At 40.0% G+C, this 26,094-nt stretch overlaps 1 protein-coding gene across 5 annotated transcripts in view; it reads right to left on the bottom strand.

Annotated features, from left to right (window-relative positions):
- Astn2 (astrotactin 2) overlaps nucleotides 1-26,094 on the bottom strand; it is an 888,234-nt gene that overhangs the window by 420,366 nt on the left and 441,774 nt on the right. The window contains exon 1 of one of the 5 annotated variants that reach the window (XM_074051157.1): nucleotides 25,687-25,904. The exons of the other annotated variants lie outside the window; for them this stretch is intronic. Coding sequence (XP_073907258.1) covers nucleotides 25,687-25,904 — 218 coding nt within the window. Of the gene's footprint in view, nucleotides 1-25,686; nucleotides 25,905-26,094 lie in introns of those variants that run through there. 5 annotated transcript variants of the gene reach the window in all.

Raw genomic sequence — 26,094 nt, 5'->3', positions numbered from 1 at the left:
ATGGTGGGGTTTGTTAACCCCAATTTAACATTGGCCATAGTTCTCTCTGCACACTCTTTAGTTTATGTGCAGCAACTTACCATACCTTCTTCCTGCTTTCTACTTACTAGGGTTCTACATTTCACATGATACTCCACAGCCAGACTCAACTCTCCTCCTCATCACTATCCCTAGTCTCCCAACTCCCTCTTCTAAATGATGATTCTAAAATAGCTGGCATTTATAGAATACCTACTAATAGGCAGGTACTTGGTGCATAAAATCTCATTGAACCCTCAAAACAATCCCCAAGGTAGGTCTATTGTTGTCTATTTTGCAGACAAAAAACTTAGGCTTAGAAACAGAACATTACAAGCCTAAAAGAAACAGCTGAAGTGCAGACCCAGATGTGGCTGGCACTGAGGTCTAGCAGTTTACCTCTTTAACTACAATGTATTATCAACTGGAAACACTGTTAATTGACTTTTCCAGACATTCAAACAAAATTAAATGTGTAAGTTTGAATGCTAATGGGCAGTCATACACCCCAGAACTATTTACTAACAAATCTTACTGGTGACAGCTCTCCCTACTGTAACCTTATAAGTACTTCCAGTGTTATAGCAGATACTCAAGCCTACAGCATGGTGGGAGTTTGCTGGGCAATGCTTGAGTTCAAAATGTGTGTGTTCTAAATCATACAATCCATAAGTTTGTAGTAGAACAGAGACATGAGGGGCAGAAAAGAAACAAAACAAAAAAATATAGTGAGACAAAGACATGTATAGGTGCAAAGGGGTAAGTCAGAAAGATAAAGAATCTTTTACTGAGCAGATGCCGTAAAGCTTGACACTGTATTAAGTGCATTAATAACAACAGTGGTCATTTTAAAGCATCTATTATGCACTGTGGACTTTTCAGACATTATCCATCATCTTCACAAGAAGTTAACAAAATAATAATTCATATCTCTATTTTTCAAAATGAAGAGATGAAGGCACAGAAAAGTAGAAAAAATACCCAAGAGTGCACAGCCAGCCAGCAAGTAACAGAACCAAAATTAGAATCCATGGCCATCTGGATCCATTTGCTGTATTCTTGCTGATAGATCTCTGACATTCCTCATCTAAGCCTGATCAACTTTCAGTTGGATCTGCCACCTTATCCCCATGCAGGTAAAGAGAAAGTGGCAATACCCTCAAAAGGACCTGGGACTAGAATGCTTGTTTGAGGGAAAAATAAGGAAGGCTTCGTGCAGATGTTCTGGAAGGATTGATAGGATTTATTGCAAAGACACTGTGGAAGCATCCTTTATAAGTTTTCTTCTTTGAAGAATTAGAGATTGAATTCAGGGTCTGGCATATTCTATACCATTTGAGCAATGTCCCTAGTACTTTTGGTTCTAGTTTGTTTTCCAGATAGGGACTTGTGCTAATTTTGCCCAGACTGGTCTTACACAATGATCCTCCTACCTCCATCTCTCCAGTAGCTGGGACCGTCATGTGCATCACCATGCCGGGCCTGATTTTGAGACAAGGTCTTGCTAACTTTTGCCAGAGCTGGCTTCCAGTTGCATTCCTCCTCTCTCTGCCTTCCAAGTGGCTGGGATTATAGATGTGTACAACTACACCCAGAAGGTGAAAGCGTTCTTGAAAGAAATGTCTTCATGAGCAGAGGTGGAAGTGCGGCAGATGCAGAAGGAAAAGAAAAAGCCACTGGTCAGTGTGGCTGTGGTCTTAGGCTGAAGGTGACATATTTGGAGTCCTAAATTAGGTCTAGCTACGATGCCTGACTTTGGTTGACTATTTGCATAGATTCAAGGGTATTGACACTATGGAGTCTATTCTGCAGGAAATCAACTCAGAGGAAAACACTCAGTCTATTTTTCTAAAAAAGCAAATTCACTGGTTCCAATTACTAGGCTCCCTAGCTCCCAGACATTGCTTCTGTGCAGAGACTTGGAGTGTTTTGTATGTATTTCTTCCAAACCCAGGGAAATTAGAGTCCACAGTTCCTTTGGGAGATGAAATGGTACTTGTTCCTCACCATCTAATCTGAACAACTCTTTGCTGACTAATTGAATTACTCTGGCCCACAAACTGATAGACAGCTGCTAAAAATGGTTATTGCATTATTAATTTGCTCCAGCAATTTCACATTAAACCTATACTGTTAATAATTTCTCCCCTTCTATTTCTTCCCTCTTAATTAGACTATTTAAAACTTTGAAGGAATAGTCTTTCCATGCTAAATGGAGTCATTGGGAAAATTACATTTTTGATTGAATACTTCTCTGATAGGCCAGCAAATGAGACTGTTGAGTTGTTAATTATTGTCAGAGTTCCACACAACGCCTGCTAATGAGGGAGTCAATCTCAGCTGTCAGTCCACAAATATTAATGGAGGCTGATAGGTTGTACTGGGAAGGATGCTTGCAGGAAGTCAAAGGTGTCCAGGTCCTGGGCTGGACATGGAAGGTCAATGACTTCCTGTTGCTAAAGCTAATGGCAATGTGTGGTGGGTGTGGAAAGGAATGAGCAATAGAAGACAGGTGAGGACAGCCAGGGCCTCATGGCACCATGGGCATCCCTGGGATGGCCCACTTAGTGGATATTCAATATTTGTCAGTGCTAGGGAGGCTTTATGTTTTCAGATTCTTGGTAGATGATGAGTATAAGGAGGTCCCTGTTGAGTAGTCTGGAGAAGATATACTCCAAAGATTGCTAATCTGGGCCCAGAATGACCCAGGCCCAGGATCCAGTACCAGATGATGTCTTGAGATTTTGTGACTTTAGTGTTGGTCATGATGGTATGAATGGAGGGAAATGTTAGGTTTCATTCCGCAAGACTCAGAGTGACAAAGAAGGGATGCTATCCAAGACTGGGAATCAGAAAACCCTATATTTAGGCTGGGACAGAGCAAAGGCTCAATAGAAGGGCAGGGAAGGGAGAGAAATTGGATTTGATTCAATAAATATTTACTGAGCACTTTGTATGCATGATAAAGACTTAAATTCCCTGTGGAAACTCCTAAGACAGACAGTATTTGGGAATCATTCTTGACCTTTATTTCTACTTCACAATTGCCCTCTCCCTATCCCCTCCTTTAGACTGCATCCTAAGGCTCACAGATTATCATCCACCAGTGCCTTGGGAGCCCATTCTTTTCTCCATCTCTTTTCCCCTCCCCTAGTTCAGGCCTTTCCATCATTCTCTGGGTCACTGTCACAATCTAATTTTTATTGGATTTATATCCTCTCACCCTGTTTTAGGCACAATACAATGGGTGACAAAACAGAATCTTTGACCACCAACAGCTTATAGTCTAAAATAGCCAAGTATGTAAATAAAGAAGTAGAAGGATAAATAGATATTTTAAATAACAGATATACCTCTTATGGGATAATGATGTGTGAAAGTGATGGGGTGTGTAATGACGGAATTATTGAGATGTAGATTACAGCTGAGATCTCGTGAAGATGAACTATCTGAATGAGCTTAGTGGGGCGTGGGGAGAGCATTCAGGCAGAGGTAACAGCAAACAGGAAGGGCCCAAGAAAAATATTAGCTTGGCAAATTGCAGGAACAGAAATAATGCCATTTTGACTGAAGTGTGAGGAAGAGAGGTGGTAAGGGGTGATGTAGTAAGGTATGACTTTGGAGAGAGGGCTTTAAAGGCCAAGGTAATAACATTTTTGTTATTTTTGCTATTGGTGCTGGGGATTGAACTCAAGGTCTTGTTCATGCTAAGCATGCACTCTACCACTGAGCTACACCCTCAGTTATAAGTTTGAATTTGATGCCACAGGCAATGGGAATTTTTTGTGCTTTTAATCAACATAAAGATACAATTGAATGCAGGTGCTTCTTCCCATCCAAGTACTAACCAGGCCCAATTCTGCTCAGCTTCTGAGATCAGATGAGATCATTCATGTTCAAGCTGGTATGGCTATAGACTGAATACAGGTGATTTCTAAAGATTGCTAACCCATATTAGTTGGTGGATGTACAATGGTGACATAGATATAGTCACTACCTTCTCATTGTTCCACTCATGGTGGAGACATCCACAATCAGGTGTGTGAAGCAATATAAAGATTGATGTTGAATCCCAACAGCTACTTCTTGCTTCTGCTTACAGTCATAGATATTTTTAAACTGTCTCCTAGATAGTTCAATATCACTTTTCCCAATCTTCCCTTAAGCTGGGTATGACTATGAGATTACTTTGTGGCTACAAGGCTATATTTGGAAGTAAATTATAGCAGCTCCAGGTTTTCCCTTGTTAGCTGGTTTTACATCCTGTGACTCTTCCTTCTGGCTTCATTCTCCTGCTTGAACTGTGGATGGGAGAGTTGCAGCACATCATGGAGCAAACCAAGGAGAGCTGAGACTTAGGGATGGAGGAAAGCAAAGCTGGTGTGACCCTGAATCTCCAGTACTCACTGACAGCTCATTAATATGGCAAAGAGCTATGATTCCAGCCCTATATTGCTCCCTTTGAAGTTTAACTCAAGAGACCAAGATATTCCTCCTGCTCATGTTGATGCCAGTTCTATTTTGGGCCACTGTTCTTGCAGACTGATTGTATCCTAAGAGTTAATCATTGTTGAAGAGACTGTTTAATGGCCATTCAGCAAGGGTCCGTGCAAGAGAGGAAGTAATTCCAGCTTCTTTATAACAAATGGAGTTCCCCTGCTCATTTCTTCTCACTTGCTCTCCACACCTTCTAGCTCAGTGTTGCACAAATGGATAAGACTGGCTCTCTCTGAGACCTGGGGATGATTTGTGTGTGCTTTTGCCTTCCCCTCTGGACCACTTCAGGCAGACAGAAGAGGAGCCAGAGTGAATGTGAGCATGAAGCACAGTCCCTTTCTCACAGAAAAGTATGGATATTCTGTATTATGTTTATGAGATAGGCAAGCCAAGCCAAGTTTGGATGAGAAACAAAGCACTTAAGCAATTAAACCAGAGTATTCATTTCACAGGGGGAGGGAAGAAGATGGAGAGGAAAACAGAACCTAACAAAATGGAGATGGCAGCCCATTTGAAGCTATCACTTATTGGCAAAGATTGTTCTTGAATTTTATTAAGAAGAAAAAAGTCCAAGAAAGTTCAGCAGTGACTAAAATACGGCCATTTAAATGCAATAGGTGGAGTGTAGCAATGATGCTGGAACCCACATGAACTGTGCAAGATGTTAGACAAAACAAAAAGCAACTCTGAGAGGATAAGATGGATGCTCTGTGCTGGACCATACTGACTTCCGGATAAATAATATTTTCAAACAGAGGTAACAGTCAAAATAGTTAACTATGGGTAAATGGAGGGCACCACTAAAGCGCCAATCTGAATGTAGTATGATCCTGGAGCCCTATGACATGCCAAGCGTTAATCCTTTTGGGGGGAATCAATGGGACGTCTAGGGAGTAACCAGCAGAGCAGATGAGGTGGTGAGCAGAACTTGAACTTTAGGCAACAGCTAGCTCAGAACCAATCCAGAGGCACTGCAGTATTTTAACGACAACAGAGTATGCTATTTCATACCTCCTGAATGTTATCTCCATTTCCACAAATGTGAAACTATTGCTCCAAAGAGGTGTCATGATGCCTTGAATCAAAGAAGCCCTTGGATCTTTTCTTCACAGCTGCCAAGGTGCTAACATTCTGCAAGCTTTCTTCCAAGACCCCTAAAGAGCCCTGGAGTACCCATCAGGAGCAAAGCCAGCTGCAGCCAATGCACACAAAACACTTTGCAATTAACAGAGCTGAGTGTGCCATTAAGAGAAACTTATGAGGAAGGCAGTACCCCAAGTAAGCCTTGGAGCATAATGAAGTTAGTCAGGCTAGTAAACACCTAAATGATGGCCTTGTAAAAAAAAAACGGCTTTTCAATTCATTTAGCTCCACAGGCTGTGGCATGGTACAGACAAATGATGTTCTTCCATTATTTTCTGTTGACATTTATATGCAACCCTGTCCACATTTGGTGGCTGTTGGAAAAACAGGCTTAGTTTCCTAGAGACTGGTTGTTATTGTGCATAACCCAGCTCTTTTACTGTCTGGCTGTGCAAAGCTTGGGAAAGTTACTTATTTTCTCTGAGCCATTATTTTTCTTATCTGTAAAAAGATTACAGTAGTAATCTTTGCCCTGTTGAGTTGTTGTTAAGAGTAATTACAAAGTGTGTCCATTAATGGTAACTCTACTAGCACTATTCATATTTGTGCTAGTTGAACATACACTTCTAGGTCTCACAGTTTACATAAAACAGGTATGGAACTGAATTCTAAGAAGAGTGTCCCGCTGCTGAATACACTGAAGATGTAAGGCAAATAGAGTCCAGTGCTTGAAGGCAGGGCCTTTACAGTTTCTTATACCAGAGATTGAGTCTTGTCCCTGCAATTTACAATACTTAGGTGATATTGGACAAATAACTTGGCCTCTCTGGCCCTCCATGAAGGGTGACATGGGTCACCCTTCACATGGAAATAATACTGCTTTTCTCACAGGATGGTTGTGAGGATTAAATAAGGTAATAATGTAGAGTCTAGTAAGTAGAGGACATTCTGTAAATGTGAGTTTTAAAAAAAGATTTACGTTATTCCAAATGCATGTTCCTCTGCAGGTCACAAGTGGAATTTGGAATGAGCTAGACAAAAACTAAAGCTTCCAGGCATATAGTCTAAATCATCATTCTTGCCATTTGGAGGAACAGCATTCAAATTTTCCATTTCTTCCCTTTCTTTGCTGCTAGTTCTCTGTCACTGTGACAAAACACCTGAGATAGACAACTTAAAAGGAGGACACCTTTATCTTGGCTCATAGTTCCAGAGGTTTCAGTCCATGGTTGCTTGGTCCCATTGCTTTGGGCCTGTGGTGAGGCCAAACATACAGTGGGGAATGTGTGTTAGATAAAGCTCCTCACATCATGGCAGCTAGGAAGCTGAGAGAGAGAGGCAGGAACATACTCTTTAAGGGTGAGCTCCTGGTGATCTATATCCTCCAACTAGGCTCTACCTACTAAAGTTTCCACAACTTCCCTACTGGAGAAGTTCAACACATGAACTTTTAGGGGACATCTAAGATACAAACCATAACATTTGCTGTGTTAGTTTTGTTATCTGTGAATTAAGTAAATACATTGTCTCCACTTGGGAGAATATGTGTTCTGTCTGGCTTTGAATATTAACAGTACCTGTATTTATTTAGCATGGATATGTTTGCCACGTGCTATGTGCAGTGATCACATTTTGTAGTTTTAGTCCATTTGACTTTCATCTTCATATCAATACTATGAAGTAAGTACTATTATCCCCATTTTACAGATGAGACATTTAGAAAGAGACAGTGAGTTAACATCCCAAGATCACATGATTAGTGAATGTGTACATACCTGGGATTTGATATCAATATATTCTGGTTTTGATATTGGTGCCCTTTATCACCAAGCTGTGAGGGCTCTAACATAATCAGTGCCACAACCATCACCACCATTCCAACTGCCTTCGCACTGAAACTTATACAACCATTACACTGCAGTCACCACCACCACAGTTACACCAATATTAGAAGCACAATTCCATGTACCCCAAAACCACAGTTTCAGCTATTATTATAACCAGGTATTGCCACAACCACATTATTTCATGAAGATCTTGGGTCCATGCATGGACCCATTCTTATGACAGCCCTGTGAGTGGATTATGTGACTCAACCAAAGTTATCCAATGAGGACCTTTAAGTAACTGACCCCAAAACTCTTGTTCTTTGGTATTTTATTAGACTTTTGAAATTACAAAAGCCCCCAGCACATCACCAGGACCATAAACGACATTTTCCAAAACATCTTTCTCTCTTCGAGAAATTTGCAAGCTCTAAAGGCAGAATTTTCTGACAGCTTTTGAATACTTGGTATCAATCTTTTCCTCTTGCCGGATTTGAAGGGTGAATCCAGTGGCTTCAGATAACAAATGAACTCCATACGTCTCCACCTTGTTTTCATTTAGCACAGCTGTGCCCAAGGCTTGGCACCTTGTTTGTGTCTTTGGAAAAGAAGAATGATCAGCAAAGGTGGATGGCAGAGCCCCATCTAACTCCTTAGGGTCTAAATAAAGTGTTGGATGCTAGAAAGCAATGACAGGAAGCGTCGGAATCCGGGGACCTCAAATGTAGGAGAAGGTCTGAATGACCTATTATTGTTTGCACTATATGGTGTTGGATTTAGAATCTTGTTTATCTTTATAGACACTGGTCTATTATTTCACAAGAGGATCTTGAACTTAGCCAATTCTACGACATCAACCATGGAGTCTCATTCTATCCATCTTCAGTACTGACAGAGAATAATGCTCTAGAATGGAAATCTAATAGTTTTCTCTCCTTAGCAACCACTCATGGTTTCATATTGCCTTCAGCCTTCACTCCGGTCATTTCAGATAACTCGTAGGTCCTGGAACGTGCTAGGTTTTACTTCCCTTTTGTTCAGGAAGTTAGCCTGGACAGTTCAAATCTGCCCAGTCCCAAATCCTCATTTCCTGGCATTATCTATCATTGCTTGGTGTAGTTCTCCACTACCTAGCCTACAGTGTGGGTGGGCCACCCATAAATATCTATTGGTAGAATGAATTCTTAAAATGAGTAATTACAAGGTTCACGAACTACTTTACTTTTTGGGAGGTGTGTAGAAAGAAATGTATTTAAAATACAGGCTAAGATGAAAGTACAAACAGAATTAAAACTTTTAAAAAATTAACAATTGTCCTTTTCTGATTCCTAGTTGATCTTGTTATTATACTTATTTGATTTTACAAATGTTTGTTAGTTTTTCCTGAATTCCCAAAGCAATGTGCTGAATTCAGCTACAAAGATAAATATGACATCTTTTCTGCACCATGAAGCTCACTGTCATATGATGGAGGCCACAAAATACCAAAACTAAGGTCACAACATATACCTCAGCTGTTTGAAGACTTACTGTGTACCAAACCTTTTTCAGATTTTTAATTTTCTCAGCAACCTGTGAGACAGATGTCAATCCTTTCTACAGATGAGAAAACTGAAATGCAAAGAGGTTTAAGCATTTAATTTTCTTTCATTCAATCAAACCAGTAAGTGATAGAAATAATGACGTGACACTCCTTAAGACCTGTGGTGTTTGTACTATGTGAATTTACACTCTATTGTGCTGTTAACACCATCACTTTGTCCATTTTCAACCATTTTAATTCATTTTACCTCATTTCAGTCTTTTTATGTGTGACTCAAATATTCACAGTTTATTAATTTAAATTTGCATATTTATATGAAAATCCATTCTTTTCATCAGACATGCAATTTTTTAATACATTTTTTATTAGTATATATTCACTCTACAGAGGGGGACTCATAGTGACAATTCCAATTAGACTTATTTTGTACATTAGTTACATTGTCCCCATCGCCTCTCCTGGTCAAACCCCTCCCCAACCCTCTTAAAGAAATTGCAAGAGGTTTCTTAGTTCTGCTTCATATAGATATATGAAGTTCACTTATCATAAACCATCAACTTAATCTCCTTCCTTTACTCCCCCCGCCCTTTCAGTCTTACAAAGCACCATTTGTGATATAGACACAGATGCTATTTACAATCCTCCATTTACAGATAGGAAAACTGAGACCCTGAGAGGCCAGGTCACATATTTTTGCAAACAGGAACAGACTGGTTTCCTGATGGTAAAGCCTTTTCCTTGTCACTTTACAAATGCACACTCCAAAGTTGTGTACTTCTCCTTCCAACATATACACTGACATTTCCTCCCCAGGGCACGTGGATGGCCCTGCCCTCAATTTGGATGCTGGCAGTTTCACAGTCCTCACAGGTCCTCAGCAATCCCCCAGCCCCAAGTAATGCATATACTAAGTTTGATTTCGGGCTTTTATCTATTGCTTTCCTGTTAGCTGATATCTGAAAGGGCCCTGGAGAGCATCAGCTCTTGGTTCTGTAAAAGGACAAGACATTGGTCCAAACCACAGCACATTATCTGTGCCTCAATATATTATCATAATGCTGTTTTCTTTAGAATGATATTGATTCATTACTTTAAGTATACAGGGGGGTAATTCCAGAGGAGAATTGATCGTCTCTCTGACATATTTCTTGCTATTAAAAAAAAAAAAAGAATATTCCCAAGAAGGAATTCCTTCTGTCCTCTTTGTTTCTCTAGGTTTGTTTTCCTTAATTCAATCTATCAAGCATTTACTTTACTTACTATGTGCCAAGCAGTATTTGAAGATTTGAAGGAACAAAGACTAATATGAATGGGACACTTTCTGTTAGGGTCTTTATTCTATTACAAAAAGACAGAACCAGACGTGGTGGTTCATCCAGGCTCTACTCAGAAAGCAGAGATTGGGAGCCTGCCTGGACAAAAAAAAAAAAAAAAAGAATAAAACAGGCATGGAGGGTCATTTCTATAATCCTAGCTACACGATGGCATACGTAGGAGAATTCTGATCTGAGGAATGCCTCAGGCAAAAAGTACAAGATCCTGTGTGAAAAATGACTAAAAAACATAAAAAAGTGCTAGGGCTGGGGCTCGAGTTGTATAGCACTCACCTAGAAAGCATGAGGCACCAAATTCAATCCTAGTGCCGCCACCAAAACATAAGCAAAACACAAAAAACAATGGCAGGGGTGTGAAACAGATACACTAACTCAGAGAGATGTACAGTAAATCGTAAATAGCTCAGACTTTGCTGGTGGACCAGCCATAGGTTCAAATCCCAGTTCTGTCACTGACTATCTTCACATCCTTGGGCCAGTGTCCTAATCTTGAAGATTTCAATTTTCTCGTGTAGCATGATGAAGACAGTGACTGTACTAACATTATGGCCTGATTTAAGGATGACCCCGTACCTAGATTAGTGCTCGCCATATTAAGGATGGATGGTAACCAGCATATACTACATCTCCATAATTATTTAAATACTAAAAGTACTTGATTGTACTACTTAAGTAAATTAAAAATACTGTTACTCTTACTCTCCTGATTGTCAATAGCACCGTGACCTCTGAGGGTTAGGGACTGCATGCTTCTCTTCTTTGTAATCCCCATCACTCATATTTAGCAAAGGGCCCATCACACATTTGATATTCAGTAACATGTAGCTGGGTATGTTCTAGACAGACACATTTATAGGCAGAAATGAAGTCATGTCATTCTACTGTACTTTTTGTGGATTCCAATTGACCAAATTAACAAAAAAATCTTTCATGAAAATCTTCTATATATAGACTCTGTTTGTTTACTTGTTTTTGAGACAGGGTCTCAAAACTCCTGGGCTCAATGATCTGCCTCCCTCAGCCTTCTGAATGCTGGAGCTACAAGCACTGCCACTGTGCCTGGCTGACACCCTGTCTAAAGAGAGAAAAGTATGTATAAAATATTTCCCCTGATTTCCCCAAGCTCACAGATCCCAGGTGCCTGGGTAAAGGAAGAAATAACAAAAATGGCAGTCAGTTTTCATGATGATTCACATAGAAAAATGGTAACAAATAAGCAACAATTGAGGCTACTATTCTGGGCTCCAAAAACATGGTTCCTGCACATTATTTAGCACAGTACCGAACCCTGTCAACCCTCGTAAGGCTTTCAAGTCCCTTTACTGGCATATTATCCTACTCTGAGATACTTGTGATTAGGACTTTCATTTAAGCATTTTTTTTTCTGGAATAATTTTAGATTCACTCATGCATACATGCAAATGGATGTCTAACATAAAGAACTGCCTCACAAAATTATGGAGGCTGACAGATCAAAAATCTGCAGAGTCAACGTCCCAGTTTGAGTTCAGAAGCTGGCAGGCTGCAAACGAGCCAGAAGGAATGAGGTCTGAGTTTGGTCAGGCTGGAGAATTTTCTCTTACCTGGGGAGAATCAGTTTTTTGTTCTGTACAGGTCTTCAAGTGATTGGGTAAAAGAGGCAGCCACATTAGAAAGGGCAATCTGCTTTACTCAGTTTATAGACCTACATGTTCATCTCACCTGAAAACACCCCCACAGAAACTCCTAAACAATGTTTGGTCGAATAACTGAACACACATGGCCCAGTTGAGTTTACACACAATTAACATCATAAGACGTCTATCAAAGTTTAGCAGTTAACATTGAGCAGTAACACTCTGAAGGTTTTACTTGAATGCCGATTGTCTTTTCATTAGGATAGGCTTCATGGAGCTAGAGGTGGGGCTTACTAGAATAACCCTTGCCTAGCATTCTTCAGATTCTCGGTTTAATCCACACACTGCAAAAAACAAACAAACCAAAAGAAAAGCTTTATGTAAAACAAATGGCATCAAGATTAGCACCTGCACTGGGACTACAGGCACGTCCTACCACATCAGAGCTAGCTGTTCAGCCATACAACATGAAGAGAGAAGGAGAAACAATACTGCCCTGGTTGGTTAAGTACCTGAATCCAATCTTGACTATACTCCTAAAAAGTTTGGGGTTTTTGTGCAAATTGAATCACTTTTCTGAATCTTTAGTATAAAAACAAACCAACAGCCACGTGTGTAGTACACACCTGTAGAGTCACCACTTAGGAAGATAAGGCAGGAGAATTGGAAGTGTGAAGACAGCGTAGGTTACATAGTGGTAACTTGTCTCAAAGAAAAACAAATGAGCAATCCCCCCACCTCCAAAAATGAAAAATCACACAAAATCTAACTACTTCATTTTTAAAAATTTTAGAAATTTGAGAAGGGCACACTGCACACCATACACCCATACCACCTCAACAGCGTCCTGCCGCTCTGAGATCTCCTCCCTATACAGTGGAGACTGGAAAGTTGGAGTAAGGTTACTGCCCCCATGGGTTCAGCCCTCAGTGCAGGATCAACTTGAAACAATGTAACATTGTGTTAATATATACTCTTTTCTCTATGGTTTACTCAATGGAAAATAAAGTAAAATATTTTGTTGTCAATTATTAGAAATATCACAATTAGACACATTTGTGCAATTAACATACGCTAATAAAAAAAGAAAAAAATGTCACCTTGCAGTTTTAAGTTCAGTATAACCTTTGACCCTCCTCCAAACACAGCAGACTGTGGTCTCAGCTCACTTTGAACTTGTGCTGAACTCTTGTGGGACCTTGCCTAATTTTTCCCTCTTCTATGATTCCTGACCTCCCAACCTCCTTGGGGTTGATGGCCTTTCATCCTCACTGCTAGTTTTCATGAGTTGGTCCTTTGCCCTAGAGGTCCTTTTGGTCTAAGGTACTGGCTCTGTCTTGCCTCAGCTTCCAACTTTTCATCCTACCATGTATATTGGGGGAATTTGTACTTCTGTGACAGCCCTGCCTTTTTTGCACAGGCTGGGGCAATAATTCACTGCTTAGAAGCAGGTGTGTACACCGCCTAGCAGAGACAGTTTGCAGGGCTTCTCTGAGCAGGTGGCCTTTCTGCACCTAATGAAGCTAGCCAGAGACAAGAGGTGTGACATTTAGAGAACATTTTTAGATGCCTTGCAGAGAAAAGAAGACTGATACAATTAGAGGCCAAGTTCTGCCCAAAACAAAGCAAAGGCTTCAGGGAACGCCTGGTTGGCTTAGTCCAGGGACTACAAGGGCTGATGAGTGTAGAGCTGATGCACTTGACCTATAACTTCCAAACAGGCAATAATAACCGAAAGCCTTTTTATTCCCAACTTTCCTCTTCATTACACTCTCATAGATGCTTATACCTTACAGAAATGTGGATTCTATTTCCATATTAGAAACAGGTTAATTAGAATAGATTAATTTCTAATTCTATTAGAAACTAGAATAAATGATGTGCTTGAGTTTCTTAATGATCTTAAATCTATACCTACCATGTGTCATGTCCTGTTGCCAGGAGTTATTAGATGGGAATGGAAAGATGAACCAGGCATTTTGCAAGATGTCAAAGAGCCCACATATTAAAGGGAAATAGCAATGGAAAAAGCATGTAATAAATTATATAAATGCTTAGTCTGAGAGGAAGAGGGAAGACTGAAGGACCAGGAGTTCAGGCTTAAAGATGGACAGATACTCATTCCTACTGCTAGCACCATCTTTTCTGGCCTACTGTTTTAAGACTGTGCCCCAAGCAACCTGCCTTCAGAAGACTGGCTACAGTTTAACTCATCCAAAGCCAAATTCAAATATTTAGATCTTGGAGATGGTAGTAAATTTTGGAAATTGATCAATGCTCATTGAAATGCACACGTAAAGTGGATGAGTGTTATTTTATGTATATTATATCTCAAAAATGTTCTCTAAAAAAGGCAGATCATCTGGATATACTTGGAATTGTGCAATTCTGAAGATCAAGATCATCAATACTTCCTTAATTTCTTCGAGAAAAAAAAAATCCATACTAGCGGCTTGACATTTAGAATATTACAAGCAGTAAGACTTAACTCTGTTCAGTGTCTTTGCTTTAAATGTACTGACTTCCCACATGACTTGCCTGTTCTATTCCATTGCAAGCATTCCACTTCTTTGCATTGTATTCCATTCCATGTCATCCCATCCCACAAAATGTTGTTTGTTTCTTGTTTTGTTCTTAAGAATCTACTTTAGCAATGCATGGTTCTATGATAGGTATTAATGATACAGAGGTGAATTAAGCAAAATTCTGCCCTCCAATAGTTCAGACTAATCAATTAATGATGAAGACCGATTTGAAACAGACAATCATGACAATAATAGTGAACACTAACACAGGCTTACTTTGTGCCATGGACTGTTCTCAGTGCTTCTATACATAAGACCTCATCTTATTTTTTGTAACTACCCTATGTAGAAGGTACTATTATTATCTTCATCTTCCAGAGAAGGGAGATGAAGCAGAAAATGATTAAGCAAAAACACCCAAGGTGGTGCTGGAATTCAAGTCCAAGCACTGCGTGGCTCCTGGGTTCATGCTTTTAACCTCCATGTAATGCACATACAGATCAGAGTTAGAAAGATTCCCCAAGAGAAATGACCCAAACATTGTATGCACATATAAATAAAAGAAAAAAAAAAAGACTCCCCAAGGAAATGGCATGTCAGTTAGTTTTGGGAGAGAAGATGTGGTGACATCATCTGCTGTACAGATATGTAGGAGATGAGACAAAATGAAAAGCAGGTGCGAAGACATGCATGTATAGAATGAAGTGTGTTTGAGGAACCGAAGACACTTTGCTGTTGATATGATGAGAGAGCGGGACAATGACTGCAGATGTGGGATGAATCATTATGAGGGATAGGTTACATCAAGTTGGGGTGCTGTGTCAGTTAGGATGACTTGGCGTCAAAGAAGGAAAGCATAAATGAAATTGACTTACACCATAAATACATGAATTGTTGTTTATATCACAAAGTCCACAGAAAGGGAGGTGCTATAGTTTGGATCTATAATGTTCCCAAAGACCTACATGTTAAAGATTTTGTTCCCAGCTTGGTGCTATTGGGAGATGGTGGAAACTTTAAGAGGTAGGACCCAGTTGGGGGGTCTTCAAATTATTGGGAGTGCCCTTAAAAGGTACATAGGGACCTCAACCCCTTTGTTTTTTTTTTAAAACTTTTTGTGTTTCAGCAACACACAAAAGAGGTGAATGGTTTTGGTCCACCATGTACTCTCACCTTGACACACAAAGGAATGGGGCCCACAAGCATATGCTGAAGCTTCCAAAATTGAGCCAAAATGTGATTTGTCTCTTTACAATGTGATTTGTCTCAAGTATTTGTTGTAGTGATGGAAAGATGACTAACACAGGAGGATTTCAGAGTTGGTCAATTCAGCAACTCAACTGTGTTACCAAAGGACCAGGCTGTCTGTCTCTCCACTGTGGCATGCTCAATGGTGGGTTTACCTCTTGAGGATGACTTCTTTCATGATCTGAAGGAGGCATGACACTTTCAAGAGTCTACACCAGATATGGCAAAGTCCGAAATCAGAAAGCAGCTATCATATATGATGTTTGCTTCTTAAGAGTAAGCAGAAATATTCTGGAAGATCATCTTATGTCTCTCACAAGCCAGGACTGAGGCTCACAGCAGTATTTCTAACCAATCAATGTGAAAGAGAATTTGCAAACTGTTTGTGACCAATCATAACTTAGCTCTAAAAGGGAGAGAGCTCACCTTTCTGAGTCACATGTGCAAGTGGTGGATATTTGCACTAAATCCATGTTCTGTGAGCAATGAAATGTAAACTGAGCCAGTGTTTCAGAGAGAAAAGTTAAGTCTTTTTCCTGAAAATTATGTAGTGATAGGTGGCTACTTGTCTGTCCCCAACAATGTAGAAACACAACCAAACTGATAAACTGATACTTAGAAGCTTTTTTTTTTTTTTTTCTGGCAGTACTGGCAGAAATGCTTCGAGCTTGCTAGGAGGCATTCTACCACTTGAGCCATGCCTCCAGAAGCTTAAAAGTGTGGAACTTCAGAAGCTATCTTTTATTCATTCTTCTATAGCCTTTTTGCCACTGCATTCTTTTTCAGTTTTGCTCCTTTCTTTTCTTTCTCCTCTCTCTTTTTCCATTTGTCTGTTTCCCTTGTTCCTTTTTTTCTTCCTCCTCCTTCCCTCTTTCTACTTTATTTGGGTGGAATACAAATTTACCAAGTCTTTCCTGGTTTTGTTCTTAATGGTGGAGTCATAGCCCTGAGCATCACACACACAGGTTTTTTCCTGCATTTTGTTCATCTGTGAATCCTTGTCTTCCTTCAATTTACCCCATCCTACTTCCTACAGAAATCCTTTTATGAATATCACAGCCCCCTAGTGATCACTCCCTTCTATTTAAGAGATTTTGCCATCCTGGGGCTGTTTGATAATGTATATGCAACCCAGTGTGAGAAAATAGGAAGTTATCCTGGGAGGTTCTATAGACATTAAAAGCATGCTAGAAATAGAGAGTGTGTCTCTTTCCCCCCACCTCCAGCTTAAACTCTCTTCTCCTTCTTTCAGACTCTTTAAAAATCCTCTGATGATTATTATTGGTTTTCTGTAGCCAAAGGGCAAAATTAATAAGTTCTTCAGCTGCACAACTTTTTTATAATAAGCATCTTCAACTGTTAGTGCTGGGATGAAGGATGAAGACAATAAAATGGAAACCAGGATGGAGGGCAAGGCAGTGTGTGTGTGTGTGTGTGTGTGTGTGTGAGAGAGAGAGAGAGAGAGAGAGAGAGAGAGAGAGAGAGAGAGAGAATAAAACCTGTGTACTTCAGAAGTGTTGCCCAGTAAGGGCAGAGATTTGGGCTTTTGTGAATGGGAGAGGAATTCTCTTATCTCCAGGTCTTGAAGTGGAAAAGATGCAAGGAAAGAAGACAGGGTAACTGAAGTGATGGGTAGTCCAGGATGTCTGCTGGCCAGAAGGTCAATGTGCTCCACTTACCTGGAGTTTAGCACCACAGGGCTCAACTAGCCTGAATGATTTTGAGTTTGCCTTTAATCTCAAAGTGGGAAAAAATGGGATAGTTATCAAATACGTATTAAGCTAGTACAAATATGAGCAGAGGGAAGGAATGATGCCAGATCGATATATGCCAGGTAGATATAGACAAGTCACTGGTACTTTGAGAGAGCCTTTGTCCAATGTATATCTTGAAAGGCACTGGATAGACTTCAAGTAGCTTTGGAATCAGACAGTTCTGTGTTTTATTCCCTGAGTCATCACCACTACAGATGTATGACAGATGTATGATATTGGTAAGTCACTTAAATTGTATGGGGCTTACTTTCTTTCATTTTTTTCCTTTTTCTCTCTCTCTCTTTCTCTTCTTTTGTGTGTGTTACTGGGGATTGAACCCTGGGGTTTGTAAATGCTAGATAAGTAAGTGCTCTCCCACTGAGTGAGCTATACTTCCAGTCCTAGGACCTAGTTTCTGACAGTGTGACTTAGGACTCTCGTTCTCTGTTCATTCTGCCTCTATGGACTGTTATAAGGAACACATCGGATAATGAATATGGAAGTCTCATAAAGGCAGGGAGGAGGGGAAGATATATGTATCTTGTTACTCATGACATTTCTTTGGTCCTAATTTGTCCAGCAGAGAAACAGACTCATTCTCAAAGAATAAAAAAGTTGGTTGCAATATTTTTTATTCCTATTCAGAACAAAGAATCTTCCCACATACCATTGGGGAGTGAGTTGCCAACCAGATGTCCCACTACTCTGAATGCATTAGTGACCTTTCCTACAAACAAACATAGCCTCAGACATAGTGACAATGTAATCTTCAATACATTACTACCATGAAATCCTCAGGTCTCATTCAAGTTTTGTCAAATGTTCCTGTAATGTTCTTTAGGGTAAAGTACTCAAGTCAAAATCATGTTTTCTTGATGTGTAATGTCTTTTAATCTTATTCAGTTGATAATATGTCCTCAGTTTCCACTTTGTTTTGAATACCATCTATATTAGGGCTTTTGTCACTATGACAAAATACCTTATATAAATATCTTAAGGGTAGAAGGATTTATTTTAGTTCATTGTCTCAGAGGTTTCAGTCCATAGACCTGTTGATTCCAGGTCCATAGGGGGCCAGAACATTGTGTTAATAGGAACATGTTGTAGAGGCTACACACTTAATGGTAGTCGGGAAGCAAAGACAGCATAAGGGGTCAGCAACAGGGTACAACTACAAAGACACCCTCCCAGCACCGACACATCTAAAAGTGTGTCTCAATCCAATCTCCCACGTGCCTCTCAATTTAACCAAGTTGATGATCAAACTAACCATCACACGTCCCATTTCAGTTCATGTTTATCTGGAATTTCTTTATGGTTAGATTCAGGTCATGTATCTTTGGAAGGACTATCATAGAAGTCTTGCTTCTTTGCTAGGTCATCCTCTCATGTGGCACATGATTTTAATTTGTTCCATTTAGAGTCAGGTTCATTTTACTCATTCCATGCATTGTCTGCTGGTCTACTCTACTGTAAAGTAACTCCTTTCCCCCCTTGCAATTATTAAGTCTTCTATGCAAAGACACATTGAAATTATGTAAACATTTAATTTCCTATTAAACATTCAATGTACACATTTATTAATGCAAGTTAGCATTGAATGGTGGTTTCATATTTATTGGCATGGTTATGTTATTATAATGACTTCGATACTTAACTTGTACAAAATTTGGCCAGTGTAAGCTTCTCTTAGCTGAATCCTGTGTCCTTTAACATGCCTCCACATTTCTGATTTGCTTTCTAGCCCAATGAAATATTCTAGGTTTATCATTTACTTTCCTTTTGCTAGCTCTGAAATCAACCATTTTTTCCAAAGAACTCTGATTCCTTTCACTTGAATTGACATTTAGAAGCCAAGATCTAGATACGATGTTTGCTTAATGCTATTTATTGGGTAAGGGGAGGAGAGGGAAGGAGGGTTGCTGCTCCTGAGTGCTATGAGTAGATTTAAATTTTTTTGCAAGGGGTAAGGGTCTAGGGTGGAGAGGGAGAGGGGGATGATTTGGTTCTTTTAAAGTTCTAAAATGAGAATAGCATTTCTTAAAACATAACCTGGTAAACTGTTAATAAGTAGCCTGTGAAGAAAAGAGAAGTCTGACTGGCATTCTCTGAGGCTGAAGATACTCCTCTGCTTGATGGTCATCCAAAGGGTTGTGTGGTGTGTAGCACCTATTTATGATATGTCAGTCCCAGTGCTAGAATTATTTGTTGCTTCTAAGTGATATAAACTGCTATGTATAAACATGCACACATGAATCATCACTGGCTGAAAAAACAGCATTCTTCCTCTCTCTCTCTTCTCTTTTTGGGGCAGGAAGGAAAGATGACAAGCTGAGACTGCACCAGAAATAGTGTGAGAGACAAGGCAGGGGGAGCTGATAATAAGGTGCTGGCCCTGTCTAAATGGGTCTTTGTGGGTTGGAATAGCTGGAGATTATATTCATGACTTTTAGAGGTATAGGGTCAAATCATGCACATTTCTAGAGTGTGTTAATATGCAAGTGACCCAATCTAGGGGAGAAGGGATGAGGCTTACCTTCATAGCTTGTTGGTATATATAGTGAGGGTTCCAGTGGTTATCAAGCCTTCATTGCTTCTTGGTTAAAGATACAGTCTTTGGAATCAGGTGTATTTGAATTTGAATCTTGGTTTGCTTGTGACAAGACTTATGTGATTTTGGGAACACTGGTGTACCTATCTTAAAATACTTCCTGTGGATTAGATATGACAGCTACATGAAATATCCTTAGCTCATTGCCTGTGACATGGCAAATATTCAATTAATAGGTTTTTTTCCTTTTCTTTCTTTTTTTTTTTTTGTTAGTGATTATTACTTCACCATCACGTGAGAGTTTGCATAGTCTCTGGGAGGTCTATAGAAGAACATACAAGCAATTGGAAATGAAGGAGCTAGCTCCAGGAAAAGGAACCAATACAATACTTGTATTTTGGACTAAATAATGCATTGTTTCATTGTTTATCCTATGTATTGCAAAATTTTCAGCAGCATACCTGGCCTTTGCTTGATAGGTACCAGTGGCACCTTCCCAGGTGTGGCAACCAATGTTGTTTCCAGACCTGTCAAGTGTCCTGGGAGCTGGGTAGAGGGACAAAACTGCTCCTGATGAAGAACCATTAAGATATAGTAACTGATTTTCCAGTGAGTTGGAAGTGAAATAATGAAAACGACAAAAATAAAGAATTAAGAGAACAGGGTGCCAGTGGCTCACATCTGTAATCCTAGCTACTTGGGAGGCTGAGATCAGAAGGATCACAGTTCTAGGCAAGTCAGGGAGAAAAACGTTTGAGAGACCTCATCTCAATGGAAAAAAAGCAGGGTGTGGTGGCACATTCCTATCATCTCAGAGACATATGAAAGCATAAAATAAGAGGATTGTCATCCAGACAGGCCTGGGCAAAACAGAGAGGCTCTATCTCCAAAATAAGCAGAGCAAAAAGGGCTGGAAATGTGGCTCAAGTGTTAGAGTGCCTGCCTAGCAAATATGAAGCCCTGAGTTTAAACCCTGGTACTCCACTGAGAAAGAGAGAGAGAGAGAGAGAGAGAGAGAGAGAGAGAGAGGAGAGAGGGAGGGAGCCTATGGCTAAATATATTAACATATTTAAATATAGCCAATGTTGAAGGAGAAGCTGAAGACTGTTATCATGGAAAGTTATTTTCATTTGGCAAGACTCTTTTTCTATGTTATCTTAGTCACATCACTAGATTTTCTTTTCTTTCTTTTCCAGTATCACTTTTTCCTCACTCCACATGGTTCTGGAGGTCGGAGAGGACAAATGTGCAAATATCCTTCCTTTCCTGATTGGTATACTGCAGCCTTAGCCAAATATGGTGACTGATCTTCCTTTATCAGTAACTGTCCCAGTGAAGGGCAGCGCACCTGACTGCACCAATACAATCCTTCCCTGGATATTATGCAATACATGGAAGCAGACAGAAGTTTTCTGCTTCCTTTGTGTTTAAGATGTTAGAGCAAGTCAGGCATCAGTGGCTCATACCTGTAATCCAAGCTAGTGGGGAGGCTGAGATTGGGAGGATCTAGTTCCAGGCCAGACCAGGCAAAAAGCCCATGAGACCCCATCTCAATATAACAAAAGCTGGTGGTGGCATGCATATGTCTCACAAATGACGGACCACTTAAAATAGGATGATCATAGTTCAGGCCAGCCTGGGTGCAGTAAGACCCTATCTTCAGAATAACCAGAGAAAAAAGGGCTGATAGAATGGCACAAGCAGTAGAGCACCTGCCTACAAAGCATAAAGTTTTGAGTTCATTTCCTAGTATCACCAAAAAAAGAAAGTTGTCAGATTGAAACAGACAACAGCTCAGGGTGGTTCTCCAGAGCTCCTTGTGCCAAGCCCCATACCTTAAAAAGGATGCAGAAAACTTTATAGTCCACAGAGAAAGCTGAGACAGAAGGAGGCTTGAAGACAGAGCTCTGTTACTCAATATTATCATGGGTGAACTCATCTCTATCACAGTCATGTGAATCAACAGCTTCCCATTCACAGGCTTTATTTTAGGAAGAGTCTGGTTTATATTACAAAGATGAATGAGTGGAAGAGTATAATGAATAGAACAAGGACCTTTCCTAAGCTGGCATGCATGAGGTAAGGTTTCAGGCAGAGAAATTTGTCATAGGAAGGAAAAGAACCACACCCTGGAGATCAGTGGAAGAGGGGTAGTGAAGATGAAGTCCAGCTGTTTATTTGCTGGTAGAAATTATTGGCTCTACCACAACTGAGGGTAGTAGGTATTTATGAGTGTACAATCACCACCAAGTTACTTATGATCTCACTGTTATGTCTACACTCAAGACAGCATTCCAAAGTAAGGTCTGGTGATGCATACCTGTAATCTCAGCACTTGGGTGGTGGAGTCACAAATTTAAAGACAGCCTGGGCTACATAGTGAATTTCAGGCAAGATTAGACTATATAGTGAGACCCAGTTTCAAAAATAAAATAAAATAAACCTATAAATTGTGCCACTGCAATTGAGAGCTACTATACTGATAAAATAATAAGATGTAAACATTTAATGTAATCTTAACTTCCTTTTAGTTTATTCTTAACACTAGAGAGCACCTGATAGAACTTGAGAGTTGCAGAAGATAGTCCAACCACTACCATCCCTGGATGAATGACAATGCACTGTGCAGGTCTACTCACTCTAGACCCACTGTGCACATCACTGATAATTCTGGCTTTCATTCCTACTGGGTTTACATGCAGCCTCAAAGTGCTTCTTAACGTCATGCTCCAGAGACTATATTACTCACTTAAAAGATGCAACTTATTTGCTCCTGTTGATTGGATTAAAAACCCTTGGGGTTTGTCTCTGTTGATTTCTTCATGAAGAAGAAAGGGCCTCCCAGATCTGCCAAGACTAAACAGCCTGGAGCAGCCCTGGGCTTCTAACACTTTCTTTCAGCATCTTCCTGCCATTAAGAAGAGGTGAGATGTGATGAGAGGCACAGGCTGTGAGGCCTTGGGCTTTTATCTCTGATAGTGACACGGGCAGCATGACATGCAGGGTAATGAATTGCCCTCCTTGCAGAAATGAATAAGTTGTGGTCGGTGATGCAATGATCAATTTGCTCCATCACGCTAAGCTGCCCATTCATCATCCACACCTGCTGTCAGGAGCCCAGGGCCGCTGATATTGGCCTCAAGCCTTTGCCTTAGTTGACTGAGCAAAAGCCTTTGGAGTTGCCTCCCTAAATTTCAAGGTTGCCTTGATTACAACTTCCAATGAGGGGCCCGATTTCCATTAAGCCACTGGAACTTTTGAAACCAAGAGGTATCTGTGATGACCTGTGCTATTGAAGTGCAGCTTAATAAAACATGAAGACCCTTAAGAGGGACCCAGATGGCCTGTTTCACTGACCCATAGTGTGGCCTTGGGCCAGTGCCATGTCATCCTTGTGCCTCAGCTTCTTCATTCTAAAGAGGAGCAATGGAGGAGACTATCTCCCAGATTGTCTCTGACCCCACAAATCATCCACAAACATCTGTGACAGGAAGGACAGTTTGTGATTTTAACTTCCTCAGTCACTGAGGCAAATAACAACATTTATTAACTGCAATTGTTTGGCATCCATGAATCAGCTCATTGATTTTCACAACTGAATAAAAGGTATAATTATCACAGTTTGCTGATGAGCAAAGGGAAATGGAGTAAAGTTAAGTGAGGTGCCTAAAGCCACAAAGAGAAGTTGTGTTAGAGTCAGAATTGAATCTACAGCTGCTTTACTACAAAACCATTGGTCTTTAAACTGAGAATTGTTTGGTTAAGGAAGGAGCAGGCCATTAAGACTGTCTAACCAAGCAACATCTGGAGGGTTCTGCAAGAACCAGGAGTTGCTAAAGTCCCCTGTCTGCTCAGAACAAGGCAGGGAGACCCAAATAGCCTGGAATGAGACAGGAATGACCTGAAAATTCATTTTTGCATTTTCAGTCCCAGTTTGAATTTTCAAGCCACTAGTTAAGACTCAAGTTATGGAGACTAGGCAGGTATCTAACAAAAATGACTACAGGCTTTTCAGAATTCTGTGGGGTAGCTGCAGAACCAGTGTTCTTGAGTCTTTCTTCCTTTCTTCCTTTCTTCCTAACAAAAAAGATTTTGGTGCATTATTTTAAGCATCTCATTCATGCCAGGCTCTAAACTGTAACTGATCCTTTATCATTTTAGTCACCTAAAAACCTAATGGCATTAGTTGTTTGCATTCTTGGATGGGGAAACCGAAGCTCAGAGAAAATACTAGCCCAAGATCATTTTGCTTATTAATGGAAGAGTTTTAGCACAATTGGTCCATCTGTCATCTGTCTATCAATGCCAGGGAAATGGAACAGGTTATGAAATGGGTTCAGAGGCAAAGAACCTTGTGCTAACCCACACACTTAACTAACCCATTGTGTGAGCTCAGATGTCACATTTCTTCCCAGGTCCAAATAGGGCCAATGGGGTTCCCATTTGCAAAATATCTATAAAATAACAAGGATCCTTATAACAGCAGTTGCCTTTTATTCAACGTTACTAAGAGCCAAGACTTTGAAAGTTTCATTTCATTACAATCCTTAAAATAAGGAAATAAGCCTTGGTATCCCTATTAAATGGATTAGATAACAGGATAGACAGGGAATATAACTAAGTCCAGGGACAAAGTGAATAGGAGAGTTAAAATTCTCTGACTTTAAAGTCCGGTTTCTCAAATAGTTGTTCGGGAGCAATGCTTCTTAATATTTATTGTGCACATAAATCACCTGGGGATCTTGTTAAAATGCAGATTCTAACTTAGTTTGTCTAGATTGGGCCTGCAATTCTACATTTCAAATAAGCAAGGGGATGGATGCCAATGCTGCTAGTCCAAGGACCCATTTTGAATAGCCATTCTAAAATCAAAATCAAGGGTTGATAAAATTTTATTGCAATGAACCAGCTGGTAATATTTTAGGTTTAGTAGACCATATGATCTCTGTTGCAAGGATTCAATTCAGAAATTGTAGCAAAAATAAAAAATCAGTCACTGATAATAAGTTTAACAAAAATGGAAGAGACTATGTTCCAGTAAAACTTTATTAACAAAAAACAGGTGACGGGATGAATTGTCTCATGGGCTATAACATGCCAACATCTGAGACAAGGTTTTTAGATTAATTAGTTTCCATAGCTCATTTATTGTCCTTATGTAGCCACTGTCCTTGCTGTAGTTTGGATCTTAAATTTCTCCCAAAGCCTCATTTATTGAAGACTTTGTCCCCAGACTATGATGCTATTGGAAGGTAGTGAAAGCTGTAAGAGATGGGGCCTAGTGAAAGAAAATCAGGTTATTGGGAGAATATTCTTTTTTTTAGGTTATAAAACGATTAGCTTCTTTTTTAAAATTTTTATTTTATTTTTTCATTTATTTATTCATATGTGCATACATTGTTTGGGCTATTTCTCCTCCCCTGTCCCCTGTCCCCTCCCTCTATCTCCCACACCCCTCACTTCCAGGCAGAACCTGTTCTTCTCTTTTCTCCAATTTTGTTGAAGAGTAGACTTAAGCAATATAAGAAAGAGATAGTGTTTTTGCTAGTTGAGATAGGGATAGCTACACAGAGAAATTCCTAGCATTGCTTCCATGCACAAGCGTGTTACAACCCGAATTGATTCATCTCTACCTGACCTCTTCACTACTTCCCGGTCACCTTCCTTGAAGGAATGTATTCATGCTCATACCTTCCTCTCTCTCTCACTTCCCAGTTGCCATGAAGTTGACAGCCTCCTTCCTCATGGGCTCTTGCATTAATGTACTTTCTTGTCACCTTTCTTCTTTTTAAGGTTATCTCAGGACTTTTGTCACAGTAGTGGAAAGTTGACACAACCCTGAATAATCTCATGCAGTGGTTTTCAAAGTGCAATCCATGGATCAGCAGCAGCAGAAGCATCGCAGACATGCAAGTTTGAAGACTCTACACCAGACCAACTGAGATATCTGAAACAAAGGCAAAACCTGGTGCCTTCCACTTTCAGCAGAATTAGAAGGCAACACATGACAGGGTGTCAGGCTGAAATATTAGCTCTTTCTTTGATTAGTTTTGTGATCATGGACAAGCAGCTCTCTGAATGAACTGAAATATCTTCATT

The sequence above is a fragment of the Castor canadensis genome, chromosome 13, assembly GCF_047511655.1.
Source record: "Castor canadensis chromosome 13, mCasCan1.hap1v2, whole genome shotgun sequence".
Classification (NCBI taxonomy): domain Eukaryota; kingdom Metazoa; phylum Chordata; class Mammalia; order Rodentia; family Castoridae; genus Castor; species Castor canadensis.
Note: the sequence above shows the minus strand (reverse complement) of the source record. Positions and strands in the feature narration are given on the sequence as shown.